Consider the following 23,343-nt stretch of genomic DNA (forward strand, 5'->3'; position numbering starts at 1 on the left):
TAAGCCATCAAAACACCCTTCCATACAACCATCTATCTATCCATTCACACATTCAACCAACCAAATATCCTGCTGTCCAACCTTCCATCCACACACTCACCCAACCTTCCATCTACCCAACCTTCGATCCATCCATCCACCCATCCCATTGTGGGGGTGGGGAAGGGTCCCCTGGAAGCCTGGGTCCCCCTCAGCAAATGGGGGAAGGGGAGTGAGCACCACCCCCTGTTGCACAAGCCGTGGCCAATCCAACAAGCCACCCTCACCAATGGAGGAGGTGAGGGCATGCCCTGTACACCTTGGTCCCCAGGGCTGGGGGAGGAGTGAGGACAGGACTGGATGCCTGGGTCCATCGGGGTCCTTAGCGGAGCAGCCCGGGTGCTGGAGCAGGTGCAAACCCTCATTTGTTTTCTGTCCAAAGCCACATGTGAGCCTCCAAAGACCCGTTCTTAGGGCTCCCTCCAAGCTTGCGCACTCCAATCCCTCCAACACAGGCAGCACCCAAGAGATGTTCCCAATTCACAAGACGCCAAACACACCCAGGACAGACCCTGCCCCAGCTCCTGCCCCACATCAAACCCAGTTCCAAAGGGGACATGGGACCCACAGACAGCCTCACCTGTGACAGCGTCAGTGGAGACGGGGCCCAGACGTTTCCGACCCCACACCCCGTACAGGTTGAACTTGTAGCGGCGCGACGGTGACAGCTCAGGCACCGTCACCGTGCGGGAATCACCGTCCACGGGCAGCACCTGGGGCTGGCCTTGTGCATCCTTGTACTGCACCACGAAGGAGTCAAAGGTGCCCTCGGGGACGCTCCACTCCAGCTGAACAGCGTCGGGGGTGACGTGGGAGGCCGTCAGCTCGCCCAGGATAGGCTGGGATGGTGGTTCCTCCTCTGGCTCCGCTGCAGCTGCAACAGAGAGGGCACAATACCAGGCATAAACATCCGGAGGTCCATCCAAACATTCGTCATTCCTTTTGTCCTCCATCCATCCATCCAACCCTTTGTCCACCCACCCATCCATTTTTCTACCAAACCTTTCCTCTATCCTCCCATACGTTCAAGAAATCTCCCTTGCAGTTATCAGTTCACCCAAGCATCCAACCACCTGTCCTTCCATCCACCCTTAACACCCTTCTACCCATCAGCCTTCCAACCATCCACGCATGCATTCTTCTACTCAGTGAGGCAGGATTTTGGTCACCCATGTCATCATCCACCAACACATCCATGTCTTCATCACTCCTTCCATGCACCCACCAATCCCTTTGCCTATCTCTCCATGCAACCTTCCTGCCCTCCATTTCTCCATCCTAACATCCATGCTTCCATCCATCCAGTCGCCATTTTCCCTGCGCAATTCCATCCATCTATCCTTGAATTAATTCCTCTGTCATACCATGCTATCAACACCCTTCCATCAAAACAGCCACCTACGCAGGCAACCATCTGTTCAATCATCTATCCATGCAATAAACCTGTTAACCAACCACACACCATCATCCATCCATCCATCCATCCCTCCCTCCAGCCATCTCCTCACCCAACGAGCAAAACACTCATCGAAGGACCCGTACCACAACAATCCCTCCCTCCAGGCTTCCCTTTCTCTCCTCCTCCCTTACCACCTTCAACCCGGCCTGCACCCATCCCACCATCCAGCCAACAAGTATACTGTCCGCCAAGAGAAGTTCCCAATTCCCAGGTGAGCAAAGGATCTTCCATGGGCCCTGCCCAGTCTCCTGCAAGACTCCAAACCCAGGACCCCCAGGGTCACAGATGCTCACATGGCCCCACTCACCTGTGACAGCGTCAGTGGAGACGGGGCCCAGACGTTTCCGACCCCACACCCCGTACAGGTTGAACTTGTAGCGGCGCGACGGTGACAGCCCAGGCACCGTCACCGTGCGGGAACCTCCGTCCACGGGCAGCACCTGGGGCTGGCCTTGTGCATCCTTGTACTGCACCACGAAGGAGTCAAAGGTGCCCTCGGGGACGCTCCACTCCAGCTGAACAGCGTCGGGGCTGACATGGGAGGCCGTCAGCTCGCCCAGGATGGGTTGGGATGGTGGTTCCTCCTCCGGCTCAGCTGCAGCTGCAACAGAGAGGGCACATACCCGGCATAAACATCCATCCTCCATGCATCCATCAATCCATCCATCCACCTTTCCATCCATCTAGCTGAACTTCCACTCATCAACCCATCCAGGCAACTATCCAAGGAATCGTCCATCTCTCCAGCTCTTTGTCCATGCCGCCACCCAGGCCTCCATCCCTCCCATCACCCATTTCCATGAACAATCTTCCATCCATCAGGGCATGCATTCAGCCAGCCAACCAGCCACTAGCAGAGCATTTTGCCACCCCACCAGTCTCTCCAGTTATCCCTCAGCTTCTTAGCAATGCCTTCATCCCTCCACCAATCTGTGGCCATTCATGTGTCCATCTATCATTCATCCATCTCTACATCTTTCCATCCATCCATCCATCTCAGCATTCATACTTCCATCTCCTGGACCATTCCCTCATGCACCCCACCATCCATTCATCTCTCCATCTCTCCACACAAGCAGTCATCCGTGCAATTTCACCTTCTGTGCATTCATGTTTCCAGACATCCATCCAAACACATCTTCCCATCCACCTTCTTCTATCCATCTGGACAAGAATCCATCCATCCAACCCCACATCCATGGACGCATCCCACCATCCTTATTTGCATCCATTCAAAAAAACCATCACCCAAACATCAGACACACAGTCATCCCTCCACGTACCTTTCCATCTGTCCCTCCCTCCCACTCTCTTGCCTGCTCCCATACCTACATCTATGCAACAGTCAATACCCAAGAGATGTTCCCACTGGAACCGTTCCTGCCACATTCCAAACCCAGCACCCAAAGGGAACATAAATGGCGCCTACAGGTGTTCTCACCTGTGACGGTGTCCGTGGAGACGGGGCCAAGACGTTTCCGACCCCACACCCCGTACAGGTTGAACTTGTAGCGGCGCGACGGTGACAGCCCAGGCACCGTCACCGTGCGGGAATCACCGTCCACGGGCAGCACCTGGGGCTGGCCTTGTGCATCCTTGTACTGCACCGCGAAGGAGTCAAAGGTGCCCTCGGGGACGCTCCACTCCAGCTGGATGGAGTTGGGGCTGATGTGTGAGGCCGTCAGCTCGCCCAGGATGGGCTGGGATGGTGGTTCCTCCTCTGGCTCGGCTGCAGCTGTAGCAGAGAGGCACAATACTCGGCATAAACATCCACAGGTCCATCCAAACATTCATCATTCCTTTTGTCCATCCATCCATCCATCCATCCATCCAACCAACCATTTGTCCATCCACCCTTCCATTTTTCTACCAATCCTTTCCTCTATCCTCCCATACGTTCAAGAAATCTCCCTTGCAGGTATCAGTTCACCCAAGCATCCAACCACCTGTCCTTCCATCCACCCTTAACACCCTTCTACCCATCAGCCTTCCAACCATCCACGCATGCATTCTTCTACTCAGTGAGGCAGGATTTTGGTCACCCATGTCATCATCCACCAACACATCCATGTCTTCATCACTCCTTCCATGCACCCACCAATCCCTTTGCCTATCTCTCCATGCAACCTTCCTGCCCTCCATTTCTCCATCCTAACATCCATGCTTCCATCCATCCAGTCACCATTTTCCCTGCGCGATTCCATCCATCTATCCTTGAATTAATTCCTCTATCCAACAATCCTATCACTCACCATTCCATCAAAACACCAACCCACGCAGGCAACCACCTCTTCAATCATCTATCCATGCAATAAACCTATTAACCACCCACCCACCCAACCGTCCATCCATCCCTCCCTCCATGCATCCACCCACCTTTCCCTCCCTCCCTCCAATCTTGCACGCTCCCATCCCTCCAGCACAGGCAGCACCCAAGAGATGTTCCCAATTCACCCTAGGGGCCAGGGGATCAGGATAGGCCTGGCCCCAGCTCCTGTTCTGCTCCATACCCAGGGCACCAAGGGGGCACAGATGGGGCCCACAGACCCACTCACCGGTGACAACGTCAGTGGAGACGGGGCCCAGACGTTTCCGACCCCACACCCCGTACAGGTTGAACTTGTAGCGGCGCGACGGTGACAGCCCAGGCACCGTCACCGTGCGGGAACCTCCGTCCACGGGCAGCACCTGGGGCTGGCCTTGTGCATCCTTGTACTGCACCGTGAAGGAGTCAAAGGTGCCCTCGGGGACGCTCCACTCCAGCTGGACTGAATCAGGAGTTACATGGGAGGCCGTCAGCTCGCCCAGGATGGGCTGCGATGGTGGTTCCTCTGGCTCAGCTGCACCTGTAACGCACAGGGCACAATGCCCGGCATAAACATCCACATATCCATCCATACACTCACCAACCCATCCATCCAACCCATGCAACCAACCATCCAGTTCACCATCCAGCCACACACTCACCTAATTCTCCATCCATCAAACCATCCAAACATCCGTCTGCCCATGCCACCAAAAAAACCCTACTGCTCCCTATTTGCATTACATCCCTTTCTATAAGAATTTCTCCCCCAATTGGTCCTTGAAACCGTTCCTCCATTGAACCATCATACCATCAAACCCCTCACTTCTCTGACCAGGCAGACATCCAACAAAGGCCGCCAGGACCTCTCCATCCATCCATCCTTCCATACTCCCATCTAACCACGTGTTCCTCCAAGCATCCGAACCACCTGTCAATCCCTGAAAGAGCCAGACTCATCCAGATGTTCAGCTATCTACTAAATCCATCCACCCATCCATCCATCCGTCCTTTTATCAATTCATCCATCCATTCGTGGATGAACTAAACCAAGCTTCCATCCTTCCATCTATCCATCTCCTCAGGGAAGCAATTAGACACCTGCCCATCCATCCTTCCATCCATCCTTCCATCCACCTTTCCCTCCCTCCCTCCAGTCTTGCACGCTCCCTTCCTTCCAACACAGGCAGCACCCAAGAGATGTTCCCGGTTCACCCCAGGCGCCAGGGGATCAGGACAGACCCAGACCCAGCTCCTTTCCTGCTCAATACCCAGGGCACCAAGGGGGCACAGATGGGGCCCACAGACCCACTCACCGGTGACGGTATCAGTGGAGACGGGGCCCAGACGTTTCCGACCCCACACCCCGTACAGGTTGAACTTGTAGCGGCGCGACGGTGACAGCCCAGGCACCGTCACCGTGCGGGAGCCTCCGTCCACGGGCAGCACCTGGGGCTGGCCTTGTGCATCCTTGTACTGCACCGTGAAGGAGTCAAAGGTGCCCTCGGGGACGCTCCACTCCAGCTCGACAGACTCATGGGTGACATGGGAGGCCGTGAGCTCGCCCAGGCGAGGTGGTTGTGGTGGTTCCTCCTCTGGCTCAGCTGCAGCTGCAACAGAGAGGGCACAATGCCCAGCAAAAAAATCCATTTGTTTGTCCGTTCATCTATCCATCCAACAATACACAACTTTTCCCTTCAGTCAGTCCTTCAATCCATTACTCCCATCAATGAAACAGACACTTAACCCTTTATTTAAGCCTCCAACCAACCAGTCATACAACCAACTCATGTATCCAACCAACCCACCCACCCATCCATCCATCTATAATTCCATCCATCCACCCAATCGTGCCTCCATCCAAACAGCCAAAACACCATTCCAGCCCTGAAACTTCTACAAAGTCATCCATACTCAATCCATTCAGGAATCCCACCAACTACCCATGCTTCCACCAGCTCATCTACCAATTCAACCAGCCAGCCGTCCAACCATACATCCAATCTCCCATCCATCCACCTATCCGTTAAGCCATCAAAACACCCTTCCATACAACCATCTATCTATCCATTCACACATTCAACCAACCAAATATCCTGCTGTCCAACCTTCCATCCACACACTCACCCAACCTTCCATCTACCCAACCTTCGATCCATCCATCCACCCATCCCATTGTGGGGGTGGGGAAGGGTCCCCTGGAAGCCTGGGTCCCCCTCAGCAAATGGGGGAAGGGGAGTGAGCACCACCCCCTGTTGCACAAGCCGTGGCCAATCCAACAAGCCACCCTCACCAATGGAGGAGGTGAGGGCATGCCCTGTACACCTTGGTCCCCAGGGCTGGGGGAGGAGTGAGGACAGGACTGGATGCCTGGGTCCATCGGGGTCCTTAGCGGAGCAGCCCGGGTGCTGGAGCAGGTGCAAACCCTCATTTGTTTTCTGTCCAAAGCCACATGTGAGCCTCCAAAGACCCGTTCTTAGGGCTCCCTCCAAGCTTGCGCACTCCAATCCCTCCAACACAGGCAGCACCCAAGAGATGTTCCCAATTCACAAGACGCCAAACACACCCAGGACAGACCCTGCCCCAGCTCCTGCCCCACATCAAACCCAGTTCCAAAGGGGACATGGGACCCACAGACAGCCTCACCTGTGACAGCGTCAGTGGAGACAGGGCCCAGACGTTTCCGACCCCACACCCCGTACAGGTTGAACTTGTAGCGGCGCGATGGTGACAGCTCAGGCACCGTCACCGTGCGGGAATCACCGTCCACGGGCAGCACCTGGGGCTGGCCTTGTGCATCCTTGTACTGCACCACGAAGGAGTCAAAGGTGCCCTCGGGGACGCTCCACTCCAGCTGAACAGCGTCGGGGGTGACGTGGGAGGCCGTCAGCTCGCCCAGGATAGGCTGGGATGGTGGTTCCTCCTCTGGCTCCGCTGCAGCTGCAACAGAGAGGGCACAATACCAGGCATAAACATCCGGAGGTCCATCCAAACATTCGTCATTCCTTTTGTCCTCCATCCATCCATCCAACCCTTTGTCCACCCACCCATCCATTTTTCTACCAATCCTTTCCTCTATCCTCCCATACGTTCAAGAAATCTCCCTTGCAGGTATCAGTTCACCCAAGCATCCAACCACCTGTCCTTCCATCCACCCTTAACACCCTTCTACCCATCAGCCTTCCAACCATCCACGCATGCATTCTTCTACTCAGTGAGGCAGGATTTTGGTCACCCATGTCATCATCCACCAACACATCCATGTCTTCATCACTCCTTCCATGCACCCACCAATCCCTTTGCCTATCTCTCCATGCAACCTTCCTGCCCTCCATTTCTCCATCCTAACATCCATGCTTCCATCCATCCAGTCACCATTTTCCCTGCGCGATTCCATCCATCTATCCTTGAATTAATTCCTCTATCATACCATGCTATCACTCACCATTCCATCAAAACACCAACCCACGCAGGCAACCATCTCTTCAATCATCTATCCATGCAATAAACCTATTAACCACCCACCCACCCAACCGTCCATCCATCCCTCCCTCCATGCATCCACCCACCTTTCCCTCCCTCCCTCCAATCTTGCACGCTCCCATCCCTCCAGCACAGGCAGCACCCAAGAGATGTTCCCAATTCACCCTAGGGGCCAGGGGATCAGGATAGGCCTGGCCCCAGCTCCTGTTCTGCTCCATACCCAGGGCACCAAGGGGGCACAGATGGGACCCACAGACCCACTCACCGGTGACGGTGTCAGTGGAGACAGGGCCCAGACGTTTCCGACCCCACACCCCGTACAGGTTGAACTTGTAGCGGCGCGACGGTGACAGCCCAGGCACCGTCACCGTGCGGGAACCACCGTCCACGGGCAGCACCTGGGGCTGGCCTTGTGCATCCTTGTACTGCACCGTGAAGGAGTCAAAGGTGCCCTCGGGGACGCTCCACTCCAGCTGGACTGAATCAGGAGTTACATGGGAGGCCGTCAGCTCGCCCAGGATGGGCTGCGATGGTGGTTCCTCCTCCGGCTCAGCTGCAGCTGCAACAGAGAGGGCACAATGCCCAGGATAAATATCCCATTCGTCCCTCGACCAACCCACCCATCTGTCTTTCTATCCTTCCATCCATCAAAATCACTCATCACTTCATGCACCTTCATCCATCCAGAAGTCCTTGAATCAACACTTCCATTCCAACATCTAACTAATGAGATGCTCCTTTATTCCTCCAATCAAGACATGCAACCAACCATCTCACCATCTACCCACCCAGCCATGTGTCTACAAAATCATCCAATCATGCAAGCACTCCATAAACCACGTAAAATCATCCATCCATCCATCCATCCATCCATATCTCCATCAATCCATGCACATATGCATCAGTTCAACTAATCAACCAAGGAGCCAACCATCCTTTCATGCAATGATTCAAAACTTATTGCATCTATCCATGCATCAATCCCACAAATCAATCATCCAGGGATGTCCCTGACCTAGTTTGTACCCCACTCCAAACCCATGGTCCACATTGTGGCCACAAATGCCCTCACCTGTGACAACATCAGTGGAGATGGGGCCCAGACGTTTCCGACCCCACACCCCGTACAGGTTGAACTTGTAGCGGCGCGACGGTGACAGCCCAGGCACCGTCACCGTGCGGGAACCACCGTCCACGGGCAGCACCTGGGGCTGGCCTTGTGCATCCTTGTACTGCACCGTGAAGGAGTCAAAGGTGCCCTCGGGGACGCTCCACTCCAGCTGAACAGAGTCGGGGCTGACATGGGAGGCCGTCAGCTCGCCCAGGATGGGCTGGAATGGTGGTTCTTCCTCTGGCTCCGCTGCAGCTGTAACAAAGAGGGCACAATACTCGGCATAAACATCCACAGGTCCATCCAAACATTCATCATTCCTTTTGTCCATCCATCCATCTATCCATCCAACCTTTTGCCCATCTACCCTTCCATTTTTCTACCAAACCTTTCCACTATCCAACCATACATTCGAGAAATTGCCCCTGAAGGTATCAGTTCACCCAAGCATCCAACCACCTGTCCTTCCATCCACCCTTAACACCCTTCTACCCATCAGCCTTCCAACCATCCACGCATGCATTCTTCTACTCAGTGAGGCAGGATTTTGGTCACCCATGTCATCATCCACCAACTCATCCATGTCTTCATCACTCCTTCCATGCACCCACCAATCCCTTTGCCAATCTCTCCATGCAACATTCCCTCCCTCCATTTCTCCATCTTAACATCCATGCTTCCATGCATACAGTCAACATTTTCCCCTGCGCGATGCCATCCAACCGTCATTGAATTAATTCCTCTGTCATACCATGCTATCAACACCCTTCCATCAAAACAGCCACCTACACAGGCAACCATCTGTTCAATCATCTATCCATGCAATAAACCTATTAAACAACCACACTATCATCCAACCATCCATCCATCCATCCATCCATCCATCTCCTCACCCAACGAGCAAAATACTCATCCAAGCACCCGTACCACAACACTCCCACCCTCCAGAATTGCTTTTCGCTTCTCCTCCTTTACCACCTTCAACCCTGCCTGCACCCGTCCCACCACCCAGCTACCAAGTAACAGTCCCCCAAGAGAAGTTCCCAGTCCCCAGGTTAGCAAAGGATCTACCATGGACCCTGCCCAACGTCCTGCCAGACTCCAAACCCAGGACTCCAAGGAGCCATGGATGGTCCTGTGGCACCACTCACCTGTGACAGCGTCAGTGGAGACAGGGCCCAGACGTTTCCGACCCCACACCCCGTACAGGTTGAACTTGTAGCGGCGCGACGGTGACAGCTCAGGCACCGTCACCGTGCGGGAATCACCGTCCACGGGCAGCACCTGGGGCTGGCCTTGTGCATCCTTGTACTGCACCACGAAGGAGTCAAAGGTGCCCTCGGGGACGCTCCACTCCAGCTGGACTGAATCAAGAGTTACATGGGAGGCCGTCAGCTCGCCCAGGATAGGCTGGGATGGTGGTTCCTCCTCTGGCTCCGCTGCAGCTGCAACAGAGAGGGCACAATACCAGGCATAAACATCCGGAGGTCCATCCAAACATTCGTCATTCCTTTTGTCCTCCATCCATCCATCCAACCCTTTGTCCACCCACCCATCCATTTTTCTACCAAACCTTTGCTCTATCCACCCATACATTCAAGGAATCACCCCTGCAGGTATCAGTTCACCCAAGCATCCAACCACCTGTCCTTCCATGTGCACTTAAGTCCGTTCTACCCATCAGCCTTCCAACCATACACATGCATTCTTCTACTCAGTAAGGCAAGAGTTTGGTCACCCATGTCATCATCCACCAACACATCCATGTCTTCATCACTCCTTCCATGCACCCACCAATCCCTTTGCCTATCTCTCCATGCAACCTTCCTGCCCTCCATTTCTCCATCCTAACATCCATGCTTCCATCCATACAGTCGCCATTTTCCCCTGCGCGATTCCATCCAACCATCCTTGAATTAATTCCTCTGTCATACCATGCTATCAACACCCTTCCATCAAAACAGCCACCTATGCAGGCAACCATCTGTTCAATCATCTATCCATGCAATAAACCTATTAAACAACCACACACCATCATCCATCCATCCAACCATCCATCCATCCATCCATCGATCCATCCATCTCCTCACCCAACGAGCAAAATACTCATCCAAGCACCCCTACCACAACACTCCCTCCCTCCAGAATTGCCTTTCGCTCCTCCTCCCTTACCGCCTTCAACCCTGCCTGCACCCGTCCCGCCATCCAGCCAACAAGTAACAGTCCCCCAAGAGAAGTTCCCTATTCCCAGATGAGCAAAGTTTCTTCCATGGACCCTGCCCAACATACTGCCAGACTCCAAACCCAGGACTGCAAGGAGCCATGGATGGTCCTGCGGCCCACTCACCTGTGACAGCGTCAGTGGAGACAGGGCCTAGACGTTTCCGACCCCACACCCCGTACAGGTTGAACTTGTAGCGGCGCAATGGTGACAGCCCAGGCACCGTCACCGTGCGGGAATCACCGTCCACGGGCAGCACCTGGGGCTGGCCTTGTGCATCCTTGTACTGCACCACAAAGGAGTCAAAGGTGCCCTCGGGGACACTCCACTCCAGCTGGACGGAATCAGGCGTGACATGGGAGGCCGTGAGCTCTACCAGGATGGGCTGGGATGGTGGTTCCTCCTCTGGCTCGGTTGCAGCTGCAACAGAGAGGGCACAAGGCCCAGCATAAACATGTATGTTTTCTTTCGTCCATCCATCCATCGATCTGTTTGTTTATCCTTCCATCCATTAAATCTCCTCTCTTCCCATGCACCTTTCTCTATGCATCAGTCCTTGAATCCATACCTCCACTCAACCATCCAACCAACTAGACACTCCTTCATTTCTCCAAATATACGGTCTTCCAATCAACAATCCACCATCCAGTCATCCAACTACCATTCCATCCTTCCGTCCAAATACCAGTTCACACAATCATCCACTCACACATCCAGTCAACAAACCAAACACATATTCATCCATAAAATCACAGAATCATCAAGGTTGGAAAACACCCTTAAGATCATCAAGTCCAGCCATAAACCTAACACTGCCAAGTCCACCACTAAATCGGATCCTGAAGCATCACCTCTACATTTCTTTTCAATACCTCCAGGAAAGGTGACTCAAGCCCTTCCCTGGGCAGCCTGTTCCAGTGCTTGATAACTGTTTTGGCAAAGAAAATTTTTCTAATATCCAATCTAAACTTCCCCTGGTGCAACATGAGGCCGTTTCCTCTTGTCCTATCACTTGTTATCTGGGAAAAGAGACAGATAGCCACCTCGCTACAACCTCCTTTTAGGTAGTTGTATAGAGCAATGAGGTCTCCCCTCAGCCTCCTTTTCTCCAGGCTAAACTACCCCAGTTTCCTCACCCGCTCCTCGCAGGCCTTGCTCTCTAGACCCTTCAACAGCTTCGTTGCCCTTCTTTGGACACACTCCCACACCTCAGCATCTTCCTTGTAGTGAGGTGCCCATCCCACAATCCATCCAATCATCCATCCATCCATCCAAACGTGTCCTCACCCAATGAGCCACACAGTCATCCAACCACCCGTACCCCATCATTCCCTCCTTCCAGGCTTCCCTCCCTCTCCCCATCCCTCTGTGGCCATCAACCTTGCCTGCACCCAGCTCTCCATCCAACCTCCAATTAGCACCCACCCAAGAGATGTTCTCATTTCTCAGAAGAGCTAAAGTCCTTCTATGGGTGTTGCCCAAAGTCCTGCCACAGTCCATACCCAGGGCCCCAAGGGGTGCATGGATGGGTGCCCCAGATGTCCTCACCTGTGACAGCATCAGTGGAGACGGGGCCCAGACGTTTCCGACCCCACACCCCGTACAGGTTGAACTTGTAGCGGCGCGACGGTGACAGCCCAGGCACCGTCACCGTGCGGGAACCTCCGTCCACGGGCAGCACCTGGGGCTGGCCTTGTGCATCCTTGTACTGCACCGTGAAGGAGTCAAAGGTGCCCTCGGGGACGCTCCACTCCAGCTGAACAGTGTCGGGGCTGACGTGGGAGGCCGTGAGCTCGCCCAGGTGAGGTGGGGATGGTGGTTCCTTCTTTGGTGGGGCCGGGGCTGCAACAGGGACAGTACAATGCAGGACACACTGGGGACACACCACCATCCATCCATCCATCCATCTTTCTGTCTGTCCCTTCATCCACCTAATCACCCACCCATCACTTACACAACCATCCCCCCTTCCATCCATTTCCCATTTCTTTAGCTGTTTGTCCACCCATCCACTTATCCATCCAAATATCCCTTTGTCAGGCAATTCAGGCAGCCAGCCTGCCAGAAACCTGTCCTTCCATCCATCTAACCATCCTTGTGTCTTCCCTCCCACCTATGCTTCCTTTCATCCTGTCACCCATCATCTCTCCATGATGTTTCTCCTCACATTAATTCATAGAACCCAACTATCCAAGCATGCAACTATCCGTCTGCTCATTCATTAAACACTCTGAATATCGATCTGACCACCCATGCTTCCATCCATCCATCCTTCCATCCATTCATCTAGCCAGTCATCAATCAGTCCACCAAACCATTTTTCCAGCCACCTATCCAAAAATCAATATATCCACTCATCCATCCATCCATGTGATCCCAACCATCAATCCACCCATCCATCCTTCCTCCCATCCAATCCCATCCACCCATGTAATCTCAACCATCCATCAACACAGTCCCAATCATCCATCCCTCCAATCCCATCCATCCATCTAATCCCAACCATCAATCCATCCACCCAATCCCATCCATCCATCTTTCCAGTCCCAACCATCCAGCCACCCATCCAATCCCAACCATCCATCCACCCACCACCCAATCAACCACCCACACAATCATCCACCCTTCCATACAAACATCCCTCCATCCCTCTGACCTTGCACACACCCACCCCCAAATCGAGGGCCAGCTGCTCTTCCCAGATCCCTCAAGGTCAAAGGGGCTGCCAAGGCTCCTGATTTGCTCCAAACCCAGCGCCCGCAAAGGACACAGATGATGCCCTCACCTGTGACGGCTTCGGTGGAGATAAGACCAATCCGTTTCCGACCCCACACCCCGTACAGGTTGAACTTGTAGCGGCGCGACGGTGACAGCCCAGGCACTGTCACCATGCGGGAACCACCATCAACCGCAAGTGCCTGAGGTTGGCCTTGCACATCCCTGTACTGCACCGTGAAAGAGTCAAAGGTGCCCTCGAGGACACTCCACTCCAGCTGGACAGAGCCAGGGGTGACATGGGAGACCGTGAGCTCTCCCAGGCGAGGCCGGGGTGGTGGTTCCTCCAACGGTGGGGCTGGCACTGCAATGGAGATGGAACAATGCAGAACATGAAGATCCAGCCACACATGCATCCTTCTGCTAAACCATCTGTCCATTCACCCATCTGTCTAATTATGCACCCTTCGATCCAAGCACCCAACCATCCCCCCTTCCTCCCATTGATCCACCCATCCATCCAATTGTCCATTCATTCTGTTATTTGTCTGTAGTTCCATCCATCAGTCCCTTTACCTGTCTGTCTACTCATTTGATGATTCAAGGTTCCAGGCTTCCATCTATTCAATGACCTGGTTTTCCATTCACTTTTCTTTACATCAATCTTTGAATCCACCTACCCACCCACTCACCCATCCACCCACAGACCTATCCATCCAACTTTCCATCCACCCATCCATGCATCTATCTATCCAACCTTCCATCCATCCAACCATGATTCATCCATCATTCCACTCATCCATCCACCCACACACCCATCCACCTATCCCAGCATCCATCTTTCCATCCATCCAACCACGACACACCCCCCATCCATCCATCCTTCCACCCATCCATCCACCCAACCATGATTCATCCATCCTTCCACCTCTCCAGCCAGCCACCCACCCATCCCAACCATCCAACCACAATCCATCCATCCACCCACCCACCCATCCTAACCATCCAACCACCATTCATCCATCCATCCCAAACACCCAACCACCATCCATCCAACCACCCAAACCCCGATCCCAACCATCCAACCACGCCCAACTTGTCTACCAAAAGCAGGTCAACCTGAGTCCCTCTCATTGCTGCCATGGACCACCTGATGGTACCTGCTTTGGCTACGACACCTTGGGGTTCAGTCAATTCCACCTCATACATGTGGTCCCAGTCCAGCGGGGGCTCATCGGTGCCATCGACCCCTGCACCCAAAAGAGGAGTGGGTGGTTATGTGGGATGCCCTTGTGCAGTGTTGTCCCTGTCTCCATCCCCATCACCCACCTGCCGTCACCAGGAATGTGTAGGACTTGGAGACGTGCCCCCGCACCACGCCGTGCACCTCCACCCGGTACCTGGCCCCTGGCACCAGCCCTGGCACCCGGGCCACCGTTGTGTCCCCTGGCACCTGCAGCTCCCCCTCGGCCCCCTCCGGCTCTTCCAGGAGCCGGTAACGGATCACCACGGTCTCTGCGTGGCCCCGCAGCCCATCCAGGTCCACCAGAGCCTCGCCGGCGGCCCCTGGCATCAACTGGGGCTTGGGATGGGGGATCTGGCGAAGGAGCTGGTGACGCAATGGGGCCGGGCTGCGGCGTAGAAGGTAAGAGAGGATGGCACGGGCCACTGCCGGCACTGTTTGGTTGCCCCGGAGGGGGAATTTTGTAGCCCGGAGGTGGCTCTCCAGGCGCTGCAGCAAGGAGCCATTGTAGGTGGACAGCTTGGCCCCAAGGTCATGCAGGGATGGGCCACCCGGGAGCACTGGGGACAGTGGGGATGCTGGGGACACTGGGGACCATGGAGATGGAGGTGACACAGGGGACTGTGGTGATGCTGGGGACCGTGGAGATGCAGGTGATCTTGGGGACATTGGGGATGCTGGTGCCTCTGGGGATCTTGGGGACACTGGTGAACCCGGGGATTCTGGGGACACTGGTGACGCTGGGGACCCTGGTGACACTGGGGACTTCGGTGATGCTGGGGACCCCGGGTACCCTCGAGATACTGGGGACGCTGGAAACCTTGGAGATGCTGGGGATGCTGGTGACCCCAAAGACCCTGGTGACCCCAAGGATGCGTCCGGTGACACTGGTGATGCCGGTGATCCCAGGGACCCTGGTGACCCCGGGGATGCTGGTGACACTGGGGACCTTGGGGATGCTGGAGACCCTCTGGCTGATGGTGATGCTGGGGCCACTGGTGATGCAGGGGACCCCAGGGAACCCTGAGGTGACCCTGGGGACCCCCCATGGGTGGGCAGAGTCTGGGCAAGCACTGCGAGAGCAAGGGGAGCAGGGTCATCAACCTGTCCCCAAATGTCCCCGTCTGCCAGAGCCCAGGGACCCACAGTGGGGGACACAGGGATGGCTGGACACGGGAAGGGATGGGGACAGACAGATGCATAGGGACAGACTGGGGACAGCCATGGGGATAGACTGGGGATGCCCAGACTCATGGGAACAGACTGGGACAGATGGACTGACAGGGACAGACTGGGGACATCTGGACCCAGGCAACAGACGGACGCACGGGGAGGCACCAGGGGATGTGGGTACACATGGACCCATGGGGACAGACAAATCCATGGAGACGTATTGACCCATGGGCTTACGCGAGCCCATGGGGACACATTGATCCATGGAGACACACAGACCCATGGGAACACATTGACCCATAGGGACAGACATGCCCATGGGGACACACTGACCCGTGGGGACACATGAGTCCATGGGGACACACGGACCCATGGGGACACACTGACCCATGGGGACACACGAGTCCATGGGGACACACTGACCCATGGGGACACATGAGTCCATGGAGACACACAGACCCATGGGAACACATTGACCCATAGGGACAGACATGCCCATGGGGACACACGAGCCCATGGGGACACATTGACCCGTGGGGACACATGAGTCCATGGGGACACACGGACCCATGGGGACACACTGACCCATGGGGACACATGAGTCCATGGGGACACACGGACCCATGGGGACAGACGAGCCCGTGGGGACACACAGGGACAGATGCAGATAGACGGGCCCAAGGGGACACACGGACCCACAGGGAAAGACCGGTGACACACAGATCCACCAGGACAGACAGACGTATGTGGACCCGCAGAGCCATGGGGACACACATATGGGGATGGACAGAGGCTGCAGGCAATGTCCCTGTCCCCATGCCCATCGCAGTCTCCGTCCCCATGCCAGTCCCTGTCCTCATCCCTGTGGCCGTGACAACCCCATCCCTCTGCTATCCCCATGTTTGTCACTGTCCCATCCCTGTCCCCATGTCCGTGCTGTCCTCAACCCCATGCTTGCATCATCCCTCTCGCCATGCCTGTCCCCATGCTCTCCCTGTCCCCATGCCATCCCCATCCCTACGCTGTTCCCATCCATCACCATCCCCATGTTGTCCCTGTCACCATGCCTGTGCTCATGCTGTCCCCATCCTCGTGTCATCCCCATGCCATCCCTGTCCCCATGCCCATGCCATCCCCATCCCTGTGCCCATCCATGTCCCCATGCCCAAGCCATCCCCCTCGCTTTCCCCATACCCATGATCATGCCATGACCGTCCTCAACCCCATCCCTGTGCCATCCTTGTCCCCATCCCTGTGCCATCCCCATCCCTGTCCCCATGCCCATGCTGTCCCCATTCCTGTCCCCACCCCTGTGCCTATGCCACCCCTGTCCCCAGGACTATGCCGTCACTGTCCCTGCCGCCCCCACCACGCCATCCCCATTGACATACCCATGCCATCTCCATCCCTGTCCCTGTCCCTCTGCTCATGCCACCCCTGTCCCCATGCCACCCCATCCCTTTCCCCCTCCTTATCCCCAGCCCTGTCCCCATGCTGTCCCCATGCCCAAGCCATCCCCATTGCTGTCCCCACACCTATGACCATGCCATCACCGTCCCCATCCATGTGCCACGCCCAACCACATGCCTGTGCTGTCCCCAGCCCTGTCCCGATGCCAGCCCTGTCCCCTTGCCCATGACACTACGTCATCACTGTCCCCATCCCTGTGTCACCCCGTCCACATGCCTGTGCCATCCCCACCCCTGTCCCCATGCTGTCCCCATTGCTGTCCCCCCACCCACAACCGTGCCATCACCGTCCCCATCCACGTGCCATCCCCACCCCGTCTCCACAACCACACCCATCACCATCCCCATGTTGTCCCCCTTCCTGTCCCCATGCTCATGCCCGTTGCCATCCCCGTGGTGTCCCCCATCCCCACGCCCGTCCCTTCGCGGTCCCCGCGCTCAGTGGGTGACACGTACGGGTGCGGATGCGCAGGGTGCTGGGCGCCCCGAGGTGCTGCTGCCGTTGAGCCTGGATGAAGAGCTCGAAGGCATGGCCAGGTGCCAGCCCCGTCACCTCGAAGGTGACAGCAGAGCCGGGCAGCTCATGGGTGGTCATCGCCGCCGGCTCATCCTGGGGACAAGGGACATGCCAAGGACAGGCTGGGGACCTGGCCCTGAGTCAGGCGGCAGGTAGGTGGCCACAGCCAAGAGCTTCTCCCAGGGCTGGGGGACACATTGGGGACATGCTGGGGACAGCCACAGAAGGACAAACTGGGGACAGTGTGGTGAGGACACCTTCCTCATCCCTGAGCCAGGCAGGAGGCAGGTGGCTGCAGCCAGTGGCTTGTCCTGGGGCTGGGGAACATGTTGGGGACACACTAGGAACATACTGGGAACACCACAGTGAGGACATGTCCTGGTCCCTAAGAAGGGCTGCAGGCAGGTGGCAGCGGCCAGGTGCCTCATCCTGGGGAGAGGGGACATGTTGGGGACACTGGAGACACCATGCTGGGGACACATCCCTGTCCCCAAGTCAGGTAGTGGGAGGGTGGCCACAGCTGCTGGCTCAACCTGGGGGCAAGGGACGCATTGGGGACACCATAGGGAACCCATCCCTAAGCCAAGCAGCAGATGGGTGACACCATCATGGCTCATCCTGGGGACAAGGGACATTATGGGGAGATGTCCCCATCCCCAAGTTAGGCAGCAGGAGGTGGCCTGACCACTGGCTTGCTCTGGGGACAACGGGCACATTGGGAACATGTTGGGGACACCACAGGGACACCCTTATGGTGTCTCCTAATGGGGCAGCAGTGGGTAGCCACAGATGACATCTCATCATGGGGATGAAGGCCATGTCAGGGCCACATTGGGGCCACCACACTGGGGCCACTGAAGCACTGGGGACCTGTCCCCACCCCTGTCCCCGTCGCCAGCTCACCAGGGGGATGAGGGCCACCTGGTAGCCATCCACCGGCATGAGGGGCCGTGGCCAGGTCACACGGAAGGACGTCTGGTTGCGGGTGGCCAAACGTGGTGTCACCGAGGGGATCTCTGCGGGGACAGGGTCCCATCAGTGGGTGCCACCGCAGGGACATTTTGAGGCACCATGGGATGGGGCACCCATGGGATGGGGACACCATGGGACTGGAACACCTTGAGGACACCCTGGTGACACCACGGGATGGGGCACTCATGGGATGGGGATGGGGACACCCCGGGGACACCATGGGACAGGGACACCATGGTAATACCATGGAATGGGACGCCTATGGAATGGGGACACCCTGGGGACACCACAGGACAGGGCACCCAAGGGATGGGGACACGGCAGGACAGGGACACCCTGGAGACACCACAAAGACAACATGAGATGGGGCATCGAGGGGATGGGGACACCCTGGGACTGGGACACCCTGAGGACACCCTGGTGACACCATGGAGTGGGGCACCCATGGGATGGAGACACCCTGAGGACACTATGGGACAACAACGCCCTGGGGACACCCTAGGGACAGGGAACCCTGGGAATGGGGACACTCCATGGACATCATGGGACAGGGCCACCCTGGACACACCACAGAGACACCACAGGATGGGGCACCCAGGGGATGGGGACACCCGGGGGACACCCTGGGGACACCCTGGGCCAAGGCCAACGGGATGGGAACACCCTGGGGACAGTACAGGACAGGGACACCCTCAAGACACCATGGGGACACCATGAGGACAGGGCAGCCATGGGATGGGGACACCCTGGTGACACTACAGGATAGGGCACTCATGGGATGGGGACATCAGGGGACAGGACACTCTTGAGACACCATGGGGACACCATGGGATGGGGACGCCCTGGGATGGGGACATCGTGGGGACATCAGGGGGATATCATATGATGGGGACATTCTGGGATGGGGACACCACGGGGGCACCACAGGACAGGGCACCTACTGGGTGGGGACACCCCAGGGACACGGAGGGGACACCCAAGGAACAAGGCCACCCAAGCCATGGGGACACCGGGTCATGCATGGGGCACCTAAAGGGCAGGGACACTATGGGGACACTCAGGGGCAGGTCACTGGGGGGCACTGGGAGGACTGGGAGAGCACTGGAGGACACCAGGAGACACTGGGGGATATACCAAGGTGGCATCATGGTCTACCATGGCTGCAGGGGACAGGTGGTAGGGCACTGGGAGCACTGGGATGGGAACACTGGGGGAGCATTGGGGACCCTTGGGGACACCTGGGGAGCACTGGGGACACTCAGGGACACTTGGGGACACCTGGGGAGCACTGGGGACACACCAAGGTGGCATCAGGCTCCACTACAGCTTGGGGGAAAGGTGGGGGGGCACTGGGAGCACTGGGATAGGGACACTGGGGGAGCATTGGGGACCCTTGGGGACACTTGGGAAGCACGGGGGACACTTGGGGACACCTGGGGAGCACTGGGGACACTCGGGGACATACCAAGGTGGCATCAGGCCCCACTACAGCCGGGGCGGGAAGGCGGGGGGGTACTGGGAGCACTGGGATGGGGACACTCGGGGGAGCATTGGGGACCCTTGGGGACCCTTGGGACCCCTTGGACCCCCTTGGGGACACTCCGGGACCCTTGGGGACATACCGAGGGCGCAGCGGGGCCCGCCGCGACCGGGGGGACAGGCGGGGGTGGCACAGTGGGGGCCGGTGAAGCCGGGGAAGCAGCGGCAGCGACCCCCCCGACAGCGTCCTTGGTCACTGCAGCCGAGGGGACAGGGGGGATCGGGGGGGACAGGGGGAGTGGGGGGAGGGTCGGGGGGGGAGGGGCAGCCACAGCCTTCCCCGGGGGGGGACACACAGAGCTCCCGAGCCAGGGTGCGTCCTGCAGGGATGGGAAGGACACGGGGGGGGGGGGTGACGAGGCCCCATGGCCCCCCCCAGTGTCCCCATGACCCTTACGTCCCTCCCCTGACCCTCCCCATGTCCCCCCCATCCCCCCCCCAGGTCCCCCCCCGTGTCACCCACATGCCTCATGCCCCCCCCCCAAAGTCCCCTCCATGTCCCAATGTCACTCCCTGTCCCCCCCATGCCCCCCCACGTCCCCCCATGTCCCCCCACATATCCCCACCGTGTCCCCCCATTCGCCCCATGTCCCCCAAGTCCCCGTGTCCCATGTGTAATTTCCCCCACGTCCCCCCAATGTCACCCCATGTCCCTCTACATCCCCCCCCCCCACCATGTCCCCCCCATCCCAATGTCCCCCCACATACCAGTGCCAGCCTGGGGTCCCCGGCTGTCCCCGCACTGTCCCTGCAGCGCCCGCACTTGTCCCTCCAGCTCCCGTAGGCGCCCCAAAATGGCCACCAGCGCCGCCGCCCCACAGGGGGGACCCGGGGGGGACCCAGGGGGGGTCCCCGTCCCCCCCCGCAGCGCCAGGGCCAGCAGCAGCAGGGGCAGCCCCGGGGTCATGGTCCTGTGGGGAGGGGATGGATGGCACCCGTGGGGACACCCGTGGGGGGACCCGTGGGGGGAGCCAGGGACACCCGTGGGGGACACGTAGGGGACACAGGGATATCATAGGGGACACTGACAGGGACACGCGGGCATCATGGGGACACCCATGAGACCGAGGGACACCCATGGGGGACACCCAGGGGACACAGAGGACACCCGTGGGGGACACCCAGGGGACACAGAGGACATCCGTGGGGGACACCCAGGGGACACAGGGACACTGACGGGGACACACGAACATCATGAGGGGACACCCAGGGGACACAGGGACACCCATGGGGGACACCCAAGAGACCGAGGGACATCCATGGGGGACACACGGGGGACACCAAGGACATCATGGGGGACACCTGGGGACACAGAGGACACTGACGAGGACACATGAACATCATGAGGGGACACGGGGACACCCATGGGGGACACCCAGGGGACACAGAGACACCCATGGGACACAGAGGACACTGACGGGGACACCCAGGGGACACAGGGACACCCATGGGGGACACCCAGGGGACACAGAGGGCACTGGTGAGGACACACAAACATCATGAGGGGCCACCCAGGGGACACGGGGACACAGGGACACCCATAGGGGACACAGAGGACACTGACAGGGACACCCAGGGGCACATGGACATCATGGGGGGGGGGACAGGGACACCCACGGGGGACACGCAGGAGACAAAGATGACACTGATGGGGACACATGGACATCATGGGGGGGACAGGGGACACCCACGGGGACACTGTGACCGACGGCACCCACCCACGACCCTTGTGTGTCCCTGGCACCAGTGCGCCCAGTAACACCCAGCAGCCCCCAGTAACAGCAGTAACCCCCCAGGTCTCGCTGCCTGCAGTAGCTTCATCCCCCCCCAGCCCCCACTGACACCAGTAACCTCCCCAGTAACCTCCCAGTTCTCACTAACTGCAGTAGCTTGATCCCCACCCGGCCCCCAGTAACACCAGTAGCCCCCCAGTAATCCTCCAGTTACCCCACCCTCCAGCAACTCCAGCAACACCAGTAACTCCCAGTCTCCAGTAACATCAGTAACACCAGCACCTCCAGCAACTCACACCAGTAACACCAGTAACTGCAGCAACACCAGCAACAACTCCAACAGCACCAGTAACTCCAGTCAGCCCATCTCCAGTAACTCCAGTCACCCCCCAGCCTCCAGTAACACCAGCAGCAACCGGCAACACCAGCAACTCCAGTCACCTCCAGCAACTCCAGTCACTTCCAGCATACGCAGCAACTCCAGTAACACCAGTAGCACCAGCATCAGCACCTCCAGTAACACCAGTAAGTCCAGTAACCCCCGTAAGTCCAGCAACAGCAGCAACACCAGTAACTCCAGTCACCTCCAGTATCACCAGTAACAACTCCAGTCACCTCCAGCAACACCAGTGACACCAGCAGCTCCAGTGACTCCAGTAACCCCAGTGCCCCCAGTCACTCCCAGCATACACAGAAACTCCAGTAACACCAGTAAGCCCAGTACCTCCCGTCCCCGATCCGTCCTTGCAGCTCACTGTGGGGTGGGGTTAGGGCCAGAGGGTGGGGGGGGTGGGGGGCGTGGCCGGGGGGCGGAGCCACATCCCACGCACCTGCCCCACATCTCCCATCCCACAAGTTTCAGGGGACCCAAACGTCCGGGCCCCCCAAATCCTGCCCCATAACCCTGCCCCATAGAGCACCCAGACATCTGGGCCCCCCCAAATCCTGCCCCATAACCCTGCCCCATAGAGCACCCAGACATCTGGGCCCCCCAAATCCTGCCCCATAACCCCCCCCCCGCCCCATAGAGGACCCAGATGTCAGGGCCCCCCAAGTCCTGCCCTATATCACCCCCATAGAGGACCCAGACATCTGGGCCCCCCAAGTCCTGCCCCAGAACCCCCCCACAGTCCGCCCCCCCCCCCCCCCCCGTGCAGAAGCCGTGGGTCACAGAGGACGCAGGCATCCGGGCGGGGCCCCCCTCCCCCCCATGTGTTTATGGGGTGGCGGTCGCCATGGTAACCAAACATCTGGGTGGGAGCAGCCAGATGTGGGGTCCAGCTGCCAAAGCAGGGGGGGGGAGCAGAAGGCCGCTCCCAGTAACACCAGTAACACAGCACAGTGCCCCACAGCTCCCAGTAAGA

The 23,343-nt window shown here is 57.7% G+C and overlaps 1 protein-coding gene across 1 annotated transcript in view; it reads right to left on the minus strand.

Annotated features, from left to right (window-relative positions):
- The window catches only part of TNXB (tenascin XB), a 55,437-nt gene extending 34,284 nt beyond the window's left edge, over positions 1 to 21,153 (minus strand). Inside the window, exons 1-19 of the mRNA XM_049792693.1 lie at positions 20,955 to 21,153; positions 20,330 to 20,566; positions 18,639 to 18,751; positions 17,675 to 17,828; positions 15,526 to 15,649; positions 14,663 to 15,396; positions 14,494 to 14,583; positions 13,404 to 13,691; positions 12,167 to 12,460; positions 10,745 to 11,038; positions 9,549 to 9,842; positions 8,359 to 8,652; positions 7,552 to 7,839; positions 6,450 to 6,737; positions 5,306 to 5,413; positions 4,054 to 4,344; positions 2,940 to 3,233; positions 1,992 to 2,099; positions 612 to 913 (exon numbers count right to left, since the gene is read on the minus strand). Coding sequence (XP_049648650.1) covers positions 612 to 913; positions 1,992 to 2,099; positions 2,940 to 3,233; positions 4,054 to 4,344; positions 5,306 to 5,413; positions 6,450 to 6,737; positions 7,552 to 7,839; positions 8,359 to 8,652; positions 9,549 to 9,842; positions 10,745 to 11,038; positions 12,167 to 12,460; positions 13,404 to 13,691; positions 14,494 to 14,583; positions 14,663 to 15,396; positions 15,526 to 15,649; positions 17,675 to 17,828; positions 18,639 to 18,751; positions 20,330 to 20,566; positions 20,955 to 21,153 — 4,794 coding nt within the window. The remainder of the gene's footprint in view (positions 1 to 611; positions 914 to 1,991; positions 2,100 to 2,939; positions 3,234 to 4,053; positions 4,345 to 5,305; positions 5,414 to 6,449; positions 6,738 to 7,551; positions 7,840 to 8,358; positions 8,653 to 9,548; positions 9,843 to 10,744; positions 11,039 to 12,166; positions 12,461 to 13,403; positions 13,692 to 14,493; positions 14,584 to 14,662; positions 15,397 to 15,525; positions 15,650 to 17,674; positions 17,829 to 18,638; positions 18,752 to 20,329; positions 20,567 to 20,954) is intronic.
- Positions 21,154 to 23,343: the final 2,190 nt, after the last annotated feature.

Source organism: Accipiter gentilis, chromosome 36, assembly GCF_929443795.1.
Source record: "Accipiter gentilis chromosome 36, bAccGen1.1, whole genome shotgun sequence".
Classification (NCBI taxonomy): domain Eukaryota; kingdom Metazoa; phylum Chordata; class Aves; order Accipitriformes; family Accipitridae; genus Astur; species Astur gentilis.